This window comes from Mastigoproctus giganteus, chromosome 7, assembly GCF_048544385.1.
Source record: "Mastigoproctus giganteus isolate SK-2022 chromosome 7, ASM4854438v1, whole genome shotgun sequence".
In the NCBI taxonomy this organism is placed as follows: Eukaryota; Metazoa; Arthropoda; class Arachnida; order Uropygi; family Thelyphonidae; genus Mastigoproctus; species Mastigoproctus giganteus.
The window spans coordinates 65,944,044-65,964,038 of NC_143581.1; the positions used below are offsets into that span (position 1 = coordinate 65,944,044).

A 19,995-nucleotide genomic window follows, 5' to 3' on the forward strand; every position below is an offset into this window, starting at 1 on the left:
GGAGATTCTGCTAATAACATTAGTCCATGAAGAGCATTGGCCATTAATGACAACCCTCTGTCTTCTCCCACTCAACCATTCCTTTATCCAGAGCAGTAACTTACCCTTAATGCCCCACTGCTCCAATTTGTACAGCAGTCTCTTATGAGAAATGGTATCAAAATCTTTCCTGAAATCCAAGTATATGATATCAAAATTATTTTTTGCATCCCATTCCTTTGTTACTGCATTATAATATCCAATCAGGTTGGTCATACAAGATCACTCCTTAAAGAATCCATGCTATGACTGCAATATAAGTTCATTCTCATCCTGATGATCCTGCATTACTTTTTAAACCAAAGGCCCCATTATTTTGGAAATTAAGAACAGAAATTAAGCTAACCCAGTGTAATCTGCTATAGAAGGGGATGAACTATGTTGGTCTACTGGATATGAATGGCATTAACTGCTTATGTTCCTGTATCAGTTTCTGACAATACTGGATAAATATTTAATCATCTATATTCACACATGAAGAAGTTTTTAGGGACAGGGATACCAGAAATTCTAAGTAGTATTTAAATGATTTATGATAATCGAAAGGAAGTGGAAGGGGAAATTGTTATTAGTATTAGTAGTGGCGAATGATGCAAGGAAGTAAGCTTACCTAGCATTAGTAAAAAAAAATTACCTCTTTCATCTGCCACTCTAATAATTTGTTTAATTCTTCTTTGAATTTTTTCAGACTAACAACCTCCACAAGACCAGATGGAAGTTTATTCCAACAATCAATCACTCTCTGGCTGAAAGCAAATTTTTGAACATCTATCATAAAGCCATTATTTTTCCAATTAAATTTGTGTCCCCTTATGTGTGTCATCTGAGCAAGAGTTAGGATGTCATCCACATTTAATTTACTTGATCCATTTAAGGCCTTAAACACTTCAGTCAGGTCCCCTTGCAGGTGTCTAATTTCCAGACAATTCAATTTAAATAATTAAGATCTTTTATGGTAAGGGTATACCTTTTCATTCCCCTCACTAATCTTGTTGCTCTTCTCTGCACCTGTTCCAACAGATCCACATTGTTCCTAAAATCAGGCTACCAGTCCTGCATGCAGTATTCAAGATGCAGGCCTGACTATTGCAGTATACTATAGGAAAATCACCTCATTGTCCCTGCTGGAAAAATGTCTATATATCATTGACAAAATCTCCATGACCTTCCCTAGCTACATGTCTACCTGCTCAGAAATCTTTTTATCAGCCTGTACAATTAACCCCTAAATAATTAAAACCTTGATCTTTTTTTTTCTCCACCATCTTCAGTGAGGTACCACCCAACTGGTGTGTTATTCTGGGATTACTGCTTGCCACATGCAGAACCTTGATTATTAGTGTTAAAACTCAGTTGTAGCTTCTCATTCCATCTATCTAATTGTTTTTTTAGGTCTTGTTGCATCGTCATACCCTGACTTCTGTCTTTAACTACCTTGCCAATCTTAGTACCATCTGCACTCTTGGACATCAAACTTGATATGCCTTCATCAATATCATTAATAAATATTGAAAACAATAAAGGGCCCAATGCTGAATCCTAAAGGACTCCACTAATAATATTAGTTCAAGAAGAACAGTTATGTATCTAGTGTGCATATTAATAACCACTCTTTGCCTTTTACCAATCAACCATTCCTTTATCCATAGTAGTAACTTTCTTCTAATGTCATATTACATTCTGGCATAGAGCAAGTTCATATACAAATAAGGGATGGTTGAGTAGGAATAAACAGAGAAGTGGTTATTAATGACTGCTTCTGCTCTTCCTAGACTAATATTATGAGTAATGTCCATCAGGGTTGTTGTTTGAGTCTCTTACTAAGTTTAATATTTAACAGTGTTATAGCGGTAGGTATTTTAAGTTTATGTCTAAGTTTGCTAATAACAGAAATATAGGCAGATGGGCTGAAAAATGGCAATTCAGGTTTAACTGAATTGTCATTATTCAGCCCATCACTGCAAGGTACTTCATTTGGGTAGCAGTAATCTTGAATAACATACCATTTGGCGGTACCAAACTCAGTGTGGTTATTAAAAAGACATACTGGTAATATTAGCCTGACATAAAGTTCTCTGAGTACTGTAGACAGGAAGCTGTGACAACTCATGGGGTTTTGCTATTGATAAACAAGAACTTTGCCAGCAGGTACAAAGAGATGATTATTTCATTTTATAAACGAGTAGTTAGATGGCATCTTGAATACTGCAAGTATTGTTTTAGGAAGGAAGTTGATCTGTTGGATGGACACAGAGAAGAGCAACAAGATCAATTAGTCATGCCTTAGGTTCTGTGAATTTCTGCATCTGGAAATTAGGCATCAGCAAGGAAACCTGATTGAAATATATAAGATTTTAAATGAGTTGAGTAAACTAAATGCTGATGGGATCCTTACTCTTTCTTTGATGATACACAAGGGAATTTATATCCTCTTATAAATTAAATTGGAAAAGGATGACTGCAAGACAAATGAGCGGAAATTTGCCTCCGACCAGGGAATACTTGTTTATGAAAATAAACTTCTACACAGTTATGCAAAAGGTGGATAGTTTGAATAAATTTAAAGAAAATTTTCAGGAATTTATTAAAAAGGAATGAAAAATAAAGTGCTTCTTTTTTTTTTTTTTTTGTTTGCTTATGCTGTAATCTTGTGTCCTTACATCTTTTTTGCAACTGCAAATATTAATTTTAATAATTCTACCTCTTTCTTTCAAATCAGTCTGCATTCATATTTTAACTGCATGCTACAACTCCAAACTCATTGTACGTATTTCTTTAAAATTACATTCTGTAGAAATTAACTCCATTGTCAAAAAAGTCTTCTGTTTTCTCTCTTCTATCCACTCATGTTAGTAGAGTATTATAGATTCTAGTAACTTTCATATTAAGGTCACCATTTTTTAAAAAAAATGGGGGATGGGGTTGTGACTGTACCTAACCTGAACAATCAACAGTCAAGTTTTGTATTAAAAAAAATTTTCAGAAAAGAACTGAACAAAATTTAATACAAGAACTAGTGAGTATGTTTTTTTATCCATGAATGGTTGTTTGTGACGAAAATTTCTTGTACATATATATTGTTAAACTCCCATTCTTAATTAAAATAAAACTTTCAAATGTATGACACACATTCTACCTCACTAAAGCCAATGCATGTGTGAGTGCTTGTTTTGAAACCCTGCCACTGTGTTATTGTGAGCACTGTAAGCAAGAAGGGAGTAACAGGGAATACAAAGTACCTTACTGTGTGAAATTCAAAACAGGCTTTTTTTTCATTATTTAAATATTTACTAAGCTTTGTCAGAAAGTATTGTGTTTCCCCTAAATAAAGTATTTAAAATATAGTAAGTTTTCTGGGGGAAGCCATTATTTTTGAGATTCAAGTATTATTTTTGTTTGAAATGTAAAATCTTTAAATGGCAGTAGACTGAAGTCTGTTAAAATTATTAACCATTGAAATCATAATAAAGTTTCTTCACAGTTATGTATCTAGTAGTCTGAACCAACAAAGATTAGGGTAAGTTGTTTTATCTCTCTTAATAAAAGCTAGCACTAGGTAAGCCCATGTTTAAAAGAATGCTATACTATATGTACAGTCCAGTGGCTGCATTTTAATATAAAAATATGTATTATTCCTATGAAATTTAATTTCTAGTGCACTGTGGACTTTAATGAAACCTCCTGCTTCTACTGAAAAACTCCTGTTTTCCTGCACTTTATTTTGTGAAAAACCTCCCTTTTTTTTCTTTTTTTTTTTTTCATTATTTTTCCCAAAAACCTGTTTTCTTCTTAATTATAAATGCCTGATCTCAGATTTTAAAAATCAAAAGTAAGCAGCTGTGCTTATCTACTGACTCCATCATGCATAGTCAAACTATCAGAACAAACGTATCTGAAAACAGATTTAAACTTCCCAGAAACATCCTCATTCATTTCACAAATATATATGGTCTCAATTCCAGTCTCAGTGATGCTTATTATCTACAATCTGCCAAGCCAAACTTACTTTTGACACTGTTGCACATGGAAGACTATTGTACAAATTGGAGCAGAATGGTATTAAGGGTAAGTTGCTACAATGGATAAAAGGATGGTTGAGTGGGAGAAGACAGAGGGTGGTAATTAATGGGTGCTGCTCTTCACGGACTAATGTTATTAGTGGAGTCCCACAGGGTTCATTGTTGAGTCCTCTGTTGTTTTGTATATTTATCAATGATATTGATGAAGGTATATCAAGCTTAGTGTCGAAGTTTGCAGATAATACAAAGGTTTGCAGGATAGTTAATGACAGTAATGGCAGTGTGCTACTGCAACAGGATCTAGATAATTTGGGCAGATGGGCTAAGAAGTGGCAACTGAAGTTTAACCTTGACAAATGCAAAGTACTGCATATGGATAGAAGTAACCCCAGAGAAACGTACCAACTTTGTGGTACTACACTTAAGGTGGTAGAAGAGTAATTGTGCAGTCAGATATGAAGTTTTCTGAGCAATGCAGACAGGCTGCCAGGGCAGGTCATGGGGTTTTGTAAGTGATATATAGGAATTTTGCTAGCAGGGGAAAGGAGGTGATTGTCCCTCTGTATAAGGCAATGGTCAGGCCATGCCTTGAGTACTGCATACAGGTCTGGAGGCCTCATTTTAGGAAGGATGTAGATTTGCTTGAGTGTGTACAGAGAAGGGCAACAAGATTAGTGAGGGGAATGAAGGGATCCTCTTACCAAGAGAGGCTTAAGTTCTGCAAATTGCAGTGGCTGGAGACTAGACACCTGCATGGTGATCTGATTGAGGTGTATAAGGCCTTGAATGGGTTGAGCATGCTGAATTCTGATGGGATCCTTCCACTTGTTCAGATTATGAACCTAAGGGGGCATAAATTCAAATTAAGAAAAGACAGATGTAGAATAGATGTGCAGAAATTTGCCTTTAGCCAGCGGGTGGTTAATTACTGGAACAAACTTCCCTCTGTCGTGGAAGTTGATAGGTTAAATATATTTAAGGAGGAACTGGACAGGCATTTGGAGGGAATGGTGTGATTTTTTTTTTTTTTTTTTTTGGCTGATGCTGCATAAGTACTACTACTACTACTACTATTTTTTTCTGACAGAAACCCAAGTATTGAGTGCCTCAACAACTATTCATCTCAGTAGCCCAAATTATTTGCACCCTGATTTCTTTTGCTTTGGAGATGGCACTTGTTCATAAGTTCACTCTGAAATTCCTTGTCAGAGACTTTCTAATTTGGAAAATTAAAATTAAAATTCTCTAAATAATTCAATCAAATTCATCTATTACCTCCATCATTCTCTCAACTCCACTGATCACCTGAATTCTTTGACTTTCTCCAGTCTAACTTTCATAACAGTGACGTAATATTTGCTTGATGTTTTTAATGTTCATAACTCCAGCTGACTTCAGTTTGCTACTTATATGATTTCAACAGGTCAAGATGCTGAGGCTTTTACTATTACTAATAATCTCACAGATGTTGTTCATTTATGAGAATATCAGAGTCTCAACCACATACTCAACCACTTCATTGTTTTCCCACCAACAACCCTTACATATAGAGTCAATGTTAGTGATCCTCCAAGCACCTCAGATCATAACCTGGGATGATCTCTTCTCAATGGAGCTTCTCTGAAAAAAGAAGTCTACTTGTCTCTGCAATGACATAGATATCACATATGGTGCATTCTCTGCTTTCACACTGACTTGCCTTGGTATTACATGCTTCAAATAAACTATTTTCTGTGAGATAAAGAGATAATGATTGATTAAATGTGGAATACTCTCCACTTTTCAGCAAGTTGCAGTGTGTTGCACCACCCTAACATGTCAACAACTGTGAAATACTATAGTTGTGTCTCAGTTTTTTTGATTTGTCAGGCCTTGAGACCCCTCCTAGTTATACAGCATTAATTCATTTGAGCTGTGTGAGAAAACACATGGCTATCACAATGAATTGTATCATATCACACTTCCCAGTGCTTATGTCATGCCAATCTTTCTTTTGTAGTGCTTCTCATCTGGAATGAATGTCTATGTGGTCTTCAGGATAAGTCCTTTAAACACTTCCCATAATGGATTAATAACCCCAGGGGCTCACATCTGGTGAGGATGGGCTTGGCACACACCCAGGGTCCTGAGCTGGATATCATCATTCTTCTCTTTCTTAGTCACTCCTTTACTTTTGACTCTCTCTCTCTCACTCTCACGGTAACTCGGAAATTTTTTTTTGACTGGTGCAGCATAAGCCTCAGGCTTCCTTGCACCGTATGGCTAATAATAATAATAATATATTAACAAAATCTGAAAAAGTCTACATAGTATGCTATCCATGAACTACATCTCCACATCCAATCATTTGGAAAATGCTGCTTTAGCATTTGCAACCAAACTGCAGTAAGTAGTTCTAGATAATAGCCAAGAAAAAAAAAAAAATTTGGAAAGTATTTTGTATTAGCATGTTGGTACAGTTTTAAAATGATAAACATACACTCAAATGGTGATAATTGTATCTTCCAAGTTAATGGAAAAATAAGTACTCACAGTGATAAATCGATTGTGGGCAGTGAGGACTAATTAACTGTCTGCAACAGGTGTGTAACATACCAAAGAAGTTAATATCTTCTGTGCATTGAGTTCACCAAAAGTTTGGGAGCCATTCTTTTTTTAGAGAAAAGATAGTTACTAATGTTATGTATCTTATATACTTGAGATCTCGCTTTACATCATTGATAGTGACCAGGAAAGAAAAATAATTTTTCAACAAAATGGTGTGCCCTTCCCTCCCCATTACCTAATGCAAGTGTGAGATTTTGTAAATCCCCAATTCCTAGGTTGTTAGATTATTCACCATTCCCCATAAGAGGGGAATAACTCACAACATCTAAAAGCACTCAGTTTCTTTATGAGATGGTTTTCATCATTTATCACCTGCCATTACCACAATCCATTAATAAACTAAAGGACAGTATTACTATCACTATTGTTCAGTGAACTCCTTATGTGTTTGTTATGTTGTCTGCTGCATCACTTCCAGTTGGTATTTACTGAGCACTGTAAACTACATATTTTACACAGAAACTGATGAAGAAAAATATTTACTTATTCTTCTTCAGTTCCTTTGTGATACCATGTATTTAGCAAAAGAAACAACTGGTGTGAAACTTCTTCAATACTCTATATAAGCATTCAAGTTTTTTTTTTTTTTTTTTTATATAAGGGAATTGTTAAATGGTTTCATGAATGGTTTAAATTAAAAAAAAAAAAAAAAGTACACATTAAATTTACAGATTCCAGAAATATTTTGTAACAATGATATTGTTCCTATAAGCAGATACTAAATCACATTTCTGGAGGGGGAGAGATCTTTTACTGAATGGTGTAAACATGATCATTCAACAAGGAAGGTTCCCTGCTATTTTATTTGCCATTAAATTTTACCAAAGAATACTACATTATACTTCCCTCACATTTTAAAATGTGATATTTTTTATTTTTCTTTATAGTTAGTGTATGAAGCCTTTGAAATGTTTCAGCAAGATCATAAGGAATGTCAGGAAAACAAAGGTGATATGAAACCTTTCTATGATGCTAATTCTGCTGTTACTGCTAGCTACCTTGCCCGTGCCGTTATGAATCATCTTTTAAGAAGTGGACCACAAAATATTATTACACATGATTTATGCCAGATATCATAGCAAAAATAAAAATTCATTATAATATAATAATAAAAATTCATACTTGTAGATGCAAATACATCATGATAAATTTCTATTCTCCTTGAAGTCAACAGACTTTAAAAAAAAAAAAAAAAAAGTACTTAGAGATGGCTTTTAGAAAAATTAGGGTTGATCCCTATATGTTTCTAAAAAACTTTCATCACTGACAAATTAAATTTCTGTCTCAATAGAGTAAAACTTTTATACACCTTCCTAGTTGCTCTTGATAGATTTTAAGCTCTCCTGTGTGAATCATTTCCTCATAACTTTCCATATTGTAAATATTAACAGTTTAACTCTGTGGATAGTTTGTTATTTACGTATAAAGCTATTTTAAATAACTTTAATTCTGTTTAAGTTCTTTGCACATGAGTTTTCTTGATTGACTTGTGTGAGGCCGATAAAAAAATATATATTACAGTAAATGAAGAATCTCATATGCATTCAGATAATTATTTGTGTAAAAAAAAAATTACAAAATATTGACTTGCATATTAATCTATATATGTATGTGTGTGTGTTAATTTCTTCTCATACTCTAATACAGCCCCAGGATGGCTAGAGGAATATCTAAACCTAAGCTATGCTATAGCTGTTTTTTGGCAGCCAGTATATTAGTGCTAAAGTTAGCAATGTGCTGTGTATTTTTTTGTGGCAGCATACATGTTTGATTTTCCAGCATGCATTCTTGTGGCTACGAATGTTACCCCAAGACCAAGTAAACTTAAATTTTATGTAATTGAGGATAAAACACATACTGTAGAATAAATTTTACTTTATAAAAACATCTCTATAAATTAAAAATTTGAAACTCATAAATTCTAATGCTAACTGAAATAAAGTAACATAATTAATTAAAACACTAAAGATCATTAAAAAAAATAAATTTTATTAAGAAATGCAAATGGAGATCTCTCTCTCTCTCTCTCTCTCTCTCTCTCTCTCTCTCTCTCTCACACACACACACACACACATCATGGAGGAATATTCATATATAATAATCAAAAATCAAAATACATACTCTAAAAATTCTGAAATGTTTTGTTATTGACATAATATAGAAAATAAGTAATAAGGCATGAGCTTTGCATAAATTAACAACAGCTCTTCAGTTTATTCAGTGATAAAGAGGTGTTCTGCATATAGTTTGAAATGTATAAATTTCATTAATCATTTTTATTTATTTATGTAGAGCTGTGAGCAGTATTCAGAAATACTGCTCACAGAGAAAAATATATTCAGAAATCATAAATATCATAGACATTTTAAGGGAAAATTAAAATTCTTCCATTCATGGTTATTAAATATAGATATTCTTTTTCAACAGATATGGTTTCCCAAAAATTATGATAGCAACACTATAACTTCACTGCAACTCTTCTTCAATAAATTTGTACAATATAAGAACAGATATATTTTAAAATGTTAACTGTTTATAGTATTTGAATGAAGCATAGCCGTGCTTTCAGTGTATGTGTTTCATTCTTACTTAAAAAAGTAATTTTTGTATATTTAATCATTTTTGTGAAATAATTTTATTTTCATCATTATTCTTTTGGCAGTAAAATATCTTTGGCAAAAAAAAAAAAAAAAAAAGGATATAATCATTACTCAGATGTTTATTTATTTATTTATGTTTTGTTCAGAAAAATCGTAACCCCAAGTTATGTATTGCTTTTTTATGGTATGAGTTTTAATTTTATTTTGGATTGCAGTTCTCTTGGTTTTTCATTGATCCGTTGATATATCCAAAAACCACTGAAGGCAAACTTCCACACATCTCTCCTTCAACTATCCTACCTCAATTTGAATTTATACCCCTATGTATCTAGTCTGAACAAGAGGAAGAATGCCATCAGCATTAAGCTTGTTCAATTCAAAGCCTTAAACACCTCCGCCAGATCTCTCTTAAGTGCCTAGTCTTCAGATGCTGTAGTTTTCAGAACTGAAGCCTTTCTTGATAAAAGCCCTCAACAATCTCATTGCTCTTCTCTGCACCCATTCCAGCAGATCCACATTCTTTCTAAAATGAGGCCTCTGGACCTGCATGCAGTACTCAAATAGGGTTCGAGCCCGTGAGCCACCAAATACGGAGGATGCGGAAAGGTCAGGGAATGACCACCGCATATCCCCGGAGCAATATGGCCATAGTTGCTAATGCTCCTAAAAACCAAATAACAACAACAACAGTACTCAAATATGGCCTAACCATTGCCTTATAGAAGATAATCAACTTCTTATCACTAATTCCTGTGTATCATTGACTAAACCCCATGAGCTGTCTCTTGGCCGCCTGTCTGTAGTGCTCAGAGAACTTCATATCTAACTGCACAATTACCCCCAGGTCTTTTTCATTTACCATTTACTCTGAGTGTAGTGCCATTCAGTTGGTATGTTAATCTGGAATTACAGTTACCCATATAATACATTTGTCAATGTTAAACCTGAATTACCATTTCTTAGATCTTGTACACAGTAGCATACCTTGATTACTGTCATTAGCCACCCTGCCAACTTTTGTAACATTTGCAGGCTTAGATATTAAACTTACAAAGTTTAAAAAAATTAAACTTACAAATATAAGAACTTACATCAATATCATTAATAAATACAGATAAGAATAATAGGCCCAGTGCTGAATCTTGGGGGATTCCACTAATAACATTAGTCCAAGAAGAGCAATGTCCATTGATAGCCACTCTGTTTTCTCCCACTCATCCCTTTTTCCATAGCAGTAACCATCTTTTACCATCCATTTATCCATAGCAGTAACCATCTTTTACCATCCATTTATCCATAGCAGTAACCATCTTTTACCATCCATTTTCCATAGCAGTAACTTTCCCTTAATGCTAGTGCTTCAGTTTTTACAGCAGCGAAAGGAAAGTAAAACAATATTGGCTAACTTAATGTCTACAATAGCAGTATCAGTAGTACTGAACTAATGATCTTGATATATATTTTGCATCGATAATCTCATGTGAGAATATTTTTAAAGTTGAGGATTCCAGTGACCTAGCTAATAACAATTGGAGGTTGAACAATTTTATGATAACTGTAAAGGGACTATAAACAAAATTATTACATTTAAAAGGTAACCACCAGGAGCTGATTGAATCTATCCATTTATGTTAAAGGAAGCAACAAAAGAGGTGGCTATTCAGATGTAATTCATCCAGATTGAAGATATCCAAACATCTCTCTTTTTCACAAAAGTGAATCAAAGAATGAAATGAATAACTGCAGACTTGTGTGTGCGGCCTCTGCACCATGGAAGTTTATGAGGATATACAAGAATCCACATCCTTATTAAAATGACACCTGTACAAGAATGAAATTAAAACATTTACCAGTCCCACATTAATGTTTGTTGTATAAACTGATGCAATGTGGCATTGAAAGCAAATTATTACTGTGGATAAGGGATGATTAAGTCGTAGGAGACTATAGTTATAACTGGCCACTGCTTTTCCTGGACTGATATCATGAGTAGGGTCCTACATGGTTCAGTGTGAGGCCCCCCTCTATCTCTTTTACTATTATTTTGTTACAGTATAATGGAGCTTTCGTAATTGAAGTGTTTAAAGCTTTAAAAGAATTGAGTAAACTAAATGCCATTGAAATCTCTACTCTTTCCCAGATTGGCCATGATAAATTTAAATTGAAAAAAAAAGGATGATTGCAAAATAAATGTATTTTAAGTATAATATCAAAGTTCATTGATCGTACAAAGGGTGTAATACTGGAAAATGCAAGGTGTGGCATCTAGGTAGCAGTAATCCTAGAGTGAAAACCATTTGGGAAGCACTAAACTCAAGATCATTGGTAATGGGAAGGACTTGGAAGTTCTGATATGAACTTTCATGAACAGTCTGCTAGGATAATTCATGGAGTTGCCAATGATATATAAGAACTTTGCCAGTAGAGACAAAGAGGTGATTATATTATTCTGTAAAGCAGTAGTAAGGCCACACCTTGAATTCCTTGCAGGTTTGAAATTCTCACATTAGGATAAGCGTGGAACATTTGAAAAGGATATAAAGATGAGTGATCTAATTAGTTAAGGGCTCATAGGAATATTCTTTCAAGAGAAACTTGAATTCCATAAATTGCATTGTTTAAAACAGGTATTTCTAAGATAACATGATTGAATTGTTTAATGCTTTAAAAGGTAAAGTAAACATTATTGGTATCTCTACACTTGACATACACAAGGGGTATTGGTATCTTAGTCACATGACATACACAAGGGGTATAAATTTAAATTGAGGAGAATCATTGTAGAATAGTCAGAAAATTTTCTTTAGTCCAAGAGTGATTAGATGTAGATAACATTTGAAAGCGGAACATTGCCAGCATCAGCAAATAGGTGATTAATACATGTCTTAAAGCAGCTGTTAGATACCTTTATCTTCTTTGCATTCTTTCAGTAATTGATATGATAAGTTGGAAAGATTGCAGAGAAACAACAACAAGATTACTTAAAAGCATAAAAATTTTTACCAAGAAGACTTAGTGATAGTAATAGTATTCCCCATATAGTGCAAGGAGGCCACAGGCTTTTACTGCAGTGGCAAAAAAAACCACACCTAGTAAATAAGCAAATACAAATTATATGCTTTCCTTCATCCTCCTACAGGTACGAGTTGACCTTTGAATTTATTCAAACCGTCAGCCTCAACTACCTGCGAGGGCAACTTGTTCCAGCAGTCGATGACTTTCTGGCTAAAAAAAAACTTCCTACAATCTAATCTAAACCTCAACCCCTGTAATTTGAATTTATGATCCCTGGTTCTGGAATTCTTTATAACAGTGAAAGTTCCACCTTCATTCATTTTATTAATCCCTCTCAGTGCCTTATAAACCTCAATCGGGTCACCTCTGAAGTGCCTGGTTGCCAAGCTCTGTATTCCGTATAATTGGAGTCTTTCCTTATACGGTTGTCCTTTTTGATGATCTCACCATTCGAGTTGCTAATCTTCGGAACCTTTCAAGAAGCTCAATGTCTTTTTTCAGATGAGGTCTCCATACTTGAACACAGAATTTCAAATGTGGTCTTACAATTGCCTTATACAGTGTGATTATGACTTCCCTATCTCTACAAGATAACGTTTGAAAAATCATCAATAGGACACCATGGGCTTTCCTGGCTGCCTGTTTACACTGTTCATAAAACTTCATATCTGCCTGTATCATAACTCCCAGATCCCTTTCTTCCTGTACTGTTTTTAATTAAGCTCCACCAAGTGTATAATTTATTTTGGGGTTGCTCTTCCCCAAATGTAAGATGTTGCATTTTTGCTGCATTAAAACTTAGCTGCCACTTTTCTGACCATTCCTGAAGCCTATTCAAGTCATCCTCAAGCAGTGCTGCTTGGCACTGATTATTAACGACCAATCTTTACGTTGTCTGCAAATTTTGACATGACTTGAGCTGTATCTGTAAATTTCAGTGTCTTGAAATTAGTAAACTGCATGGAGAGTTAATTGAATATGTTTAAAGCTTTAAAAGAGTTGGTTAAACTAAATGTTGTTGGCACATCTTTACTTTTTCTCAGACAACACACATGACACGTTTAAATTGAAAAAGCATAGTGGCAGAAGTTTGCATTCAGCCAAAGGAGTTTTTTGTTTTGTTTTTTTCTGATATTATGTAGCATTGCTTCCTACATTATTCAGCTAATATCATGCCAGGCATACTCAGTTTTATTTTGATATGCCCCATTCAGCAGATATAATCTTTAATCCATATGCTTTTTGATCATTTGCTTAACCCACTTACACTCTTCTGGCATGTCTATCTTTTCCTGTACATGTTGTACTTACCATCTGTTATATTAGATTGGTCATGTTTCTGATATTTCTATTACATTAAAATTTATTAATTTAACCCAGGCCGTGAATCTGTCAATCATACTGACTCTGTGCTATTGAGTTGGGTTTTTTCTTTTTTTGTGCTTTATAAGCTTTGCTTCCTTGCATCATGCTGCCAGTACTGATATTATGACATTGTATGGCCCTTGATAATTAAAAAATGGGCCCTGAAAAATATTTAAAGGCTTTTAGATTTCTTTATATAATTAACTTTTATTTGTGCATTAATTATAAATCAATTAAAATGATAAAGTAGATAAAATGTGCTCTGTGGATGTTGAATAGGAAACTAATTACCATATACTTTCCACTTAATTTTAATTTTTGTACTATCTTAACAAAAGCCAGTTATGATTGTTTGGGCTATTATTCTTTGTCACATTTCTTCAATCATTAAGATCCATTCTGCAAAATAATGCTGTTGATAGTTTATTGTGCTTACTAGGAGTTTACCGTATTGTACGTTTTTTGAAAGTTGTGCCAATTCTTGGAAGATACAGAAGACCAAAGAAGTCATAAAACAAAGAACTGACAATTCAACCTCACAGCAGCTATACTAACATTTAAGCCAGGTGGGAAGGAGCAGCAGTGCGTAGCATACGCTTCTTGATTAGACCGGGGTTCGAGCCTGTCACCACCAAATACGGAGGATGCGGAAAGGTCAGAGAATGACTACAGCATATTCCCGGAGCAATATGGCCTTAGTTGCTAATGCTCCTAAAAACCAAACAACACACACACACACACACACTAACATTTAAAATACTAGTTGCCATGGCAGCTGTGTTTGTTGAACCCTATCTAACCAATATTTAAAATCATAAAATTTATTAACTGTGATTCTAGAATTAGTATATTCTGAGGTTGCTGTTTTTTCTCCTTCAAATCCAGGGACAAAATGGCTTAACATAAAGAATTTGGAAATAAAGACATACCATTCCATATTTTCAAGTACAGAACTTAAGAGTGATAATTAAATAAATGAAATTATGAATTCATTTAATTAATAATTTTAAGAAAAATTAATTAAATTATAAGATTTATTAAATATTTATTTATTTATTATTATTTATTAAATTAGTATCCAAAGTGGCCTGCAACTGTTATATAAAAGCTACAGACTTCGATAATAATTGATTCAGATAATAAAAATCGTAGTCAAATTTTAAAAATAAGTCATAAATTCAATTATTCTGAGTCTTTTTTTTAATTTATTTAGCACCTATGGTTGAGCCATAATTGCCATACCCCAGTTATTTCACTGACTTCCCACTAATGCACCATGATGGTAAGTGAATAGTATTAGTAGTGGCAAATGCAAGAAAGCAAATACTTATACAGCATTTGCCAAAAAAAAAAAAAAAAAAACATTTTACTTATCCATTCCCTTCAATAGTTTGTCTAGTTCTTCCTTGAATTTATTCAAGATATCTACTTCCACCACAATGGATGGAAGCTTGTTCCAACAACCAACCACCCATAGGCTGGAGGCAAACTTCCACACATCTATTCTGCAATCACCATTCCTTAATATGAATTTATGACCTCCTCATGTGCACAGTCCCATCAGCATTGAGTTTGCTCAAGCAATTCAAAGCCTTAAACTAACTCCTCAGTCAGATGACTTCACAGGTTCCTAGTCTCCATATGCTGCACTTTGCAGAACTGAAGCCTTTCTTGGTAAAAGCATCCCTTTTTTCTGCCCCATCAGTCTCACTGTACCTGTTCCATCAGCTCTACATCCTTCCTAAAATGAGTCAGCACTCTGAATATGCACACACTGAATATGTCACCACTGATCATTTTGAGAAAAAGCTTGTAATGTTATGTGCAGACTATTGACCTGTAAAAAAGTAGTCCCAAGCTTATGATGATTTGCAGTTCTTGTGAGTCACCTTTATAGTGATATGATTTCATTGCACAAGTATTCAGTTCTAGACACTTTTTCCAGAAACTAGGGACATCGGGTACAGTATGTGCACATATGAGAGTCTGCCTCTTTATGTTGTTTGCATCACTAAACGGTTCACGTATAAGTTATCAAGAAAAAACACAACACTTTTGAATGTCTACATTTTTGATATGCTGTGCTGAAATTGGTGAGCTTGGTGTTAAATGTGTAAAACACAGGAATTTATTATTCAAGCAAACATATTTATTTTCAAATTGTGACTGAAGTTTACCATAATAGTTCTTTCTTCAAAGATGCTCTCCACGCCAGATATGATTTCACTTTTCAGTTCTTCTGTGGTAGGTGGAATTTTCCTATAAACATTGTCTTTCTTGAATTCAGATCTAGACAGTACTGTGACCAAAAACATCCAGTCCTGTATTATTCAGTATCAATTTCATATCTATCCCTATCATTAAATTGAATCTTCGGGAAATGAAGAACCACATTCACTGCATGTGGTCTTGCTCCATCATATTGGGAAAATTTTTCTTCCTTGTTCACTCCTGCACTTTGTTGTCAAATTTTGCATTTTGTCAGTAAATCATATGTACTGAATAACTGTTGGTTATTTTTCAACAGTTACTGTTAATATCTGGCTCAGATCCATAATCTGAGCCAGATATTAACAAATTAATCTTTTTCAGGATTGCCATATCTGCATTTTCTATGGAAACAGTTTTAAGTCTTGTCAAACAACAAAAGTGGATGTTTGTTTTAAATCCAGTGCAACAACCATTTTACAGATTTCCGCCTTGCGATATGAGTAATCACAGACTTTTAACATGAATAATACAAATAATCATGCAGACTTCTTTCTGCAAGGCTGCACTTCTTCCAACAGTGCACTTCTCATTATCCATCACAGAACCAGACTGTTCAAACTTAAAACACAAAACTGCTGATCCTTCTGGCCTTTTTGCAAAAATCTCATTTAAAAATCTTCTGCATTGTAATAAGCTGCCAATTTTGATGAAACCTTTGCACACAAAAAAAAACCATGTAGTTTCTCATGGAAGTACTTTCCCTGGTTTAGTTCTAGTACTTCCTGAACATCTCTTCTTTTTTTCTCATAGTCTTGCAGCCAATTCCATCTCTCAGTGTATTAGTGTTATACAAATCCCCCAACAGGCTGTGTGTTACATATGCCATTCCAGGTTCATGCATGTCCAAACAAAATGGTTTGCATGGATCTGCTTTTCCTGTTTATTTAGCTGCTATAAAATTAATCTGTGTATCTACTCATGCTAATATTTTCCCAAAAAACTTAATGCTGCTTCAGTAGGTTAGCATTGTCCTTGCATCCTCTATTATAATGATCCCACCTCTATGGAAGAATTCTCCTGTCAAGTTAGCATTAGCATTAGTAGAGGCATATGATGCAAGAAAGCAAGCTTATGCAGCATCAGCCAAAAAAAAAAAAAACCGCTTCCATTTCACCCCTCCGTTCATTCGAAATACCTGTCCAGCTGAGCCTTAAATTTATTTAGGCTATCAACTTACACAACAAGGGATAGAAGTCTGTTCCACCAACCAACTACCCGCTGGCTAAAGGCAAATTTCCGCACATCTATTCTACATCTGTCTTTCCTCAATCTGAATTTATGCCCTCAGGTGATTATTCTGAGCAAGGGGGAAGAATCCCATTGGCATTGAGCATGCTCAAACCATTGAAGGCTTTATACACCTCTATCAGATCACCTTGCCGGTGCCTAGTAATTTGTAAAACTTAAGCCTCTCTTCGTAAGAACAACCCTTTGTTCCATTCACTAATCTTGTTGCCCTTCTCTGTACTCGTTCCGGCAGCTCTACATCCTTCTTGAAATGAGGCCTCCAGACCTGTATACAGTACTCAAGGTGTGGCCTGACCATTGCCTTATACAAAGGAATAATCACCTCCTTTTCCCTGCTAGAAAAATTTCTGTATATCATTGACAGGACACCATGAGCTACTCTTGCAGCCCGTCTGCACTCCTCAGAGAACTTCATATCTGCCTGCACAATTACCCCCAGGTCCTTTTCATTCTCTACCACTGTCAGTGTAGTACCACAGAGTTGATACGTTGCTCTTTCCCATATGTAGTACTTTACATTTGTCAATGTTAAACTTCATTTGCCACCTCTCAGCCCATCTGCTCAACCTTTCCAGATCCTGTTGCAGCAGCATAGTGTCAGTAGTGCCCTTAACAACCCTGCCAACCTTTGTATCTTCTGCAAACTTGGACATTAAGCTTGATATACCATCATCGATATCATATATAAATACAGAAAACAATAATGGACCCAACACTGATCCCTGAGGGACTCCACTAATAACATTAGTCCACGATGAGCAGTGTCCATTGATTACCACTCTCTGTCTTCTCCCCCTCATTTGGTTTTTTTTTTTTTTTTTTTAGGAGCATTAGCAACTAAGGCTATATTGCTCCGGGATATGCGATGGTCATTCCCTGACCTTTCCACATCCTCCGTATTTGGTGGTGACGAGCTCGAACCCCGGTCTAATCAAGAAGCGTGTGCTATGCACTGCTGCTCCTTCCCTCCTGGCTTCTTCAGTGCCTTTCTCCCCCTCAATCATCCCTTTATCCATGCGGCAATTTGCCTCCAATGCCACACTGCTCCAATTTGTGCAGCAGTCTTCCATGTGCAACAGTATCAAAAGTCTTTCTAAGATCCAAATATATAATATCAAAGTTATTCCCTGCATCCAGTTATTTTGTGACTCCAACATAGTATCCAATCAAATTGGTCAGGCAAGGCTTTCCCTTAACAAAACCATGCTGTGTCCAAGCTATAACTGAAGTCTTGTCTAGATGATCCTGCAGTGCAGATCATGCTCGTACAGCTGAATTCCAGTGGCAGTTTGGGGGATGGGGTGGCCCTCAATATCAGTTTCAGCTTCTGGTTATACTTTTGTAAAATATTTTACACTATGAACTATTCTAAAGATTATATCGCCTATTCCTGGAATTGGAATGTAGGTTGGTCTATCAGAGAAATTTCCCCCTTCTAGATTGAGGGAAGAGGAACTGAATGTGATTCCGTTAATAGTATTGAGTTGGGTAGTACACTTAGAATATTCAGTTTTTGATTCAATTATTGTGTGCTGTGGTTCTGTAAATGCCTAACCTGCCTAAAATGTGGGTTGGGTCTGCTACATTGATGACATTTTTCTCCTCTGATATCATAGCAATGAGTCTTTAGGAGATTGCCACTTCTACATTAAGTACATTCACCCAGAACATCAGTTTCACCCTTGAACTAAAGGAAAACTATTCCCTTCTTTTCTGTGATATAACTGTGAAAATACATGTGAAGCCTATGATTGCAGTAGTTCCAACTTCAGCTTCAAATGCAACCCTCCTTCAGCATCAAGGTTGCTATTGTGAAGAGCCTGATGTGTTTTTTGATTTAAGAATTGAACCATAAATAACATTGCGTTGAACTATAATAAGCACAACCAGAAACTAAAGCAGATACGAGCAGCAATTTATACTCCACTCCCCAATATCCATACCATGATTTATAAACTGCTAATGTGGAAAAAAATGTGCTATGCAGGGCACTCTGACTGAAAACCATACCAGATTTGAAGAATATTCCAAGGATACAAAATTAGAGAAACTGGGTGAAGCAGTGTTGCCTTCTATAATCTTGTAGAACTACAGGTATTGCCTTCTATAGTATCTTGTAGAACTACAAGGTAAAGCATTGCAAATTCTATCTATAGAACATCACCAAGGATATCATGATATTTCTTGAGCATTGACATGGCTTCCTGGGTTGTATCCAGGAGGCAGTGTCAATCACAATAATGAGAGATTTTGCAAGAATTAATGCTCTCTGGTGAACCATGATAGCAGCTTAATGTAACACAATAACCATGAAATTGCCATAAAAAGGACAGTGGGCAGTCAGTGACCATCCCAACCAATCAGCAGCTCCCTTCAGATTCTCATAGTCTTGCAGCCAATTCCACCGCTCCAAAAAGCTTCCTTTTAGGACTGGACTGGCAAGACAGCATACACAGACGATTGAATCACCAAGCACCGTCCAGCAATAATGACTGGAAAATTCAACTAAATGCATTCATTTTTCCAGACAAACCTGCACAGATACATTTTTCCCACTTGTAAAATCAGTAGAATTGATAGGTATCACAGTATCTTAGTGTAGCTAGTTCAAACATTTTTCTTTATTGAAGATCCATAATCTGGCTTTGTAAATTTTAATAAAATTCTTAGGAAAGAACACACATACACACAGTTAAGTGTTTGTTATGCTGCCTATACTGAATTTCTTTATTACTGTAATGAGTATTCGGCGAAGGTAAAGAAAACCAACACGAGAACCACGGGAAACATCGGCCAACTTATGCAGAAAATTAGGTTCCTGTTACTGCATT

At 35.2% G+C, this 19,995-nt stretch overlaps 1 protein-coding gene across 3 annotated transcripts in view; it reads left to right on the top strand.

Moving 5' to 3' along the window:
• LOC150082968 (putative phosphorylase b kinase regulatory subunit beta) overlaps positions 1–19,995 on the top strand; it is a 735,196-nt gene that overhangs the window by 697,211 nt on the left and 17,990 nt on the right. For 2 of the 3 annotated variants that reach the window (XM_090377699.1, XM_090377700.1), the window contains exon 30: positions 7,553–7,744. In XM_090377699.1, coding sequence (XP_090233825.1) covers positions 7,553–7,744 — 192 coding nt within the window. Of the gene's footprint in view, positions 1–7,552; positions 7,745–14,858; positions 14,928–19,995 lie in introns of those variants that run through there. The other variant, XM_090377701.1, reaches the window with a different exon arrangement.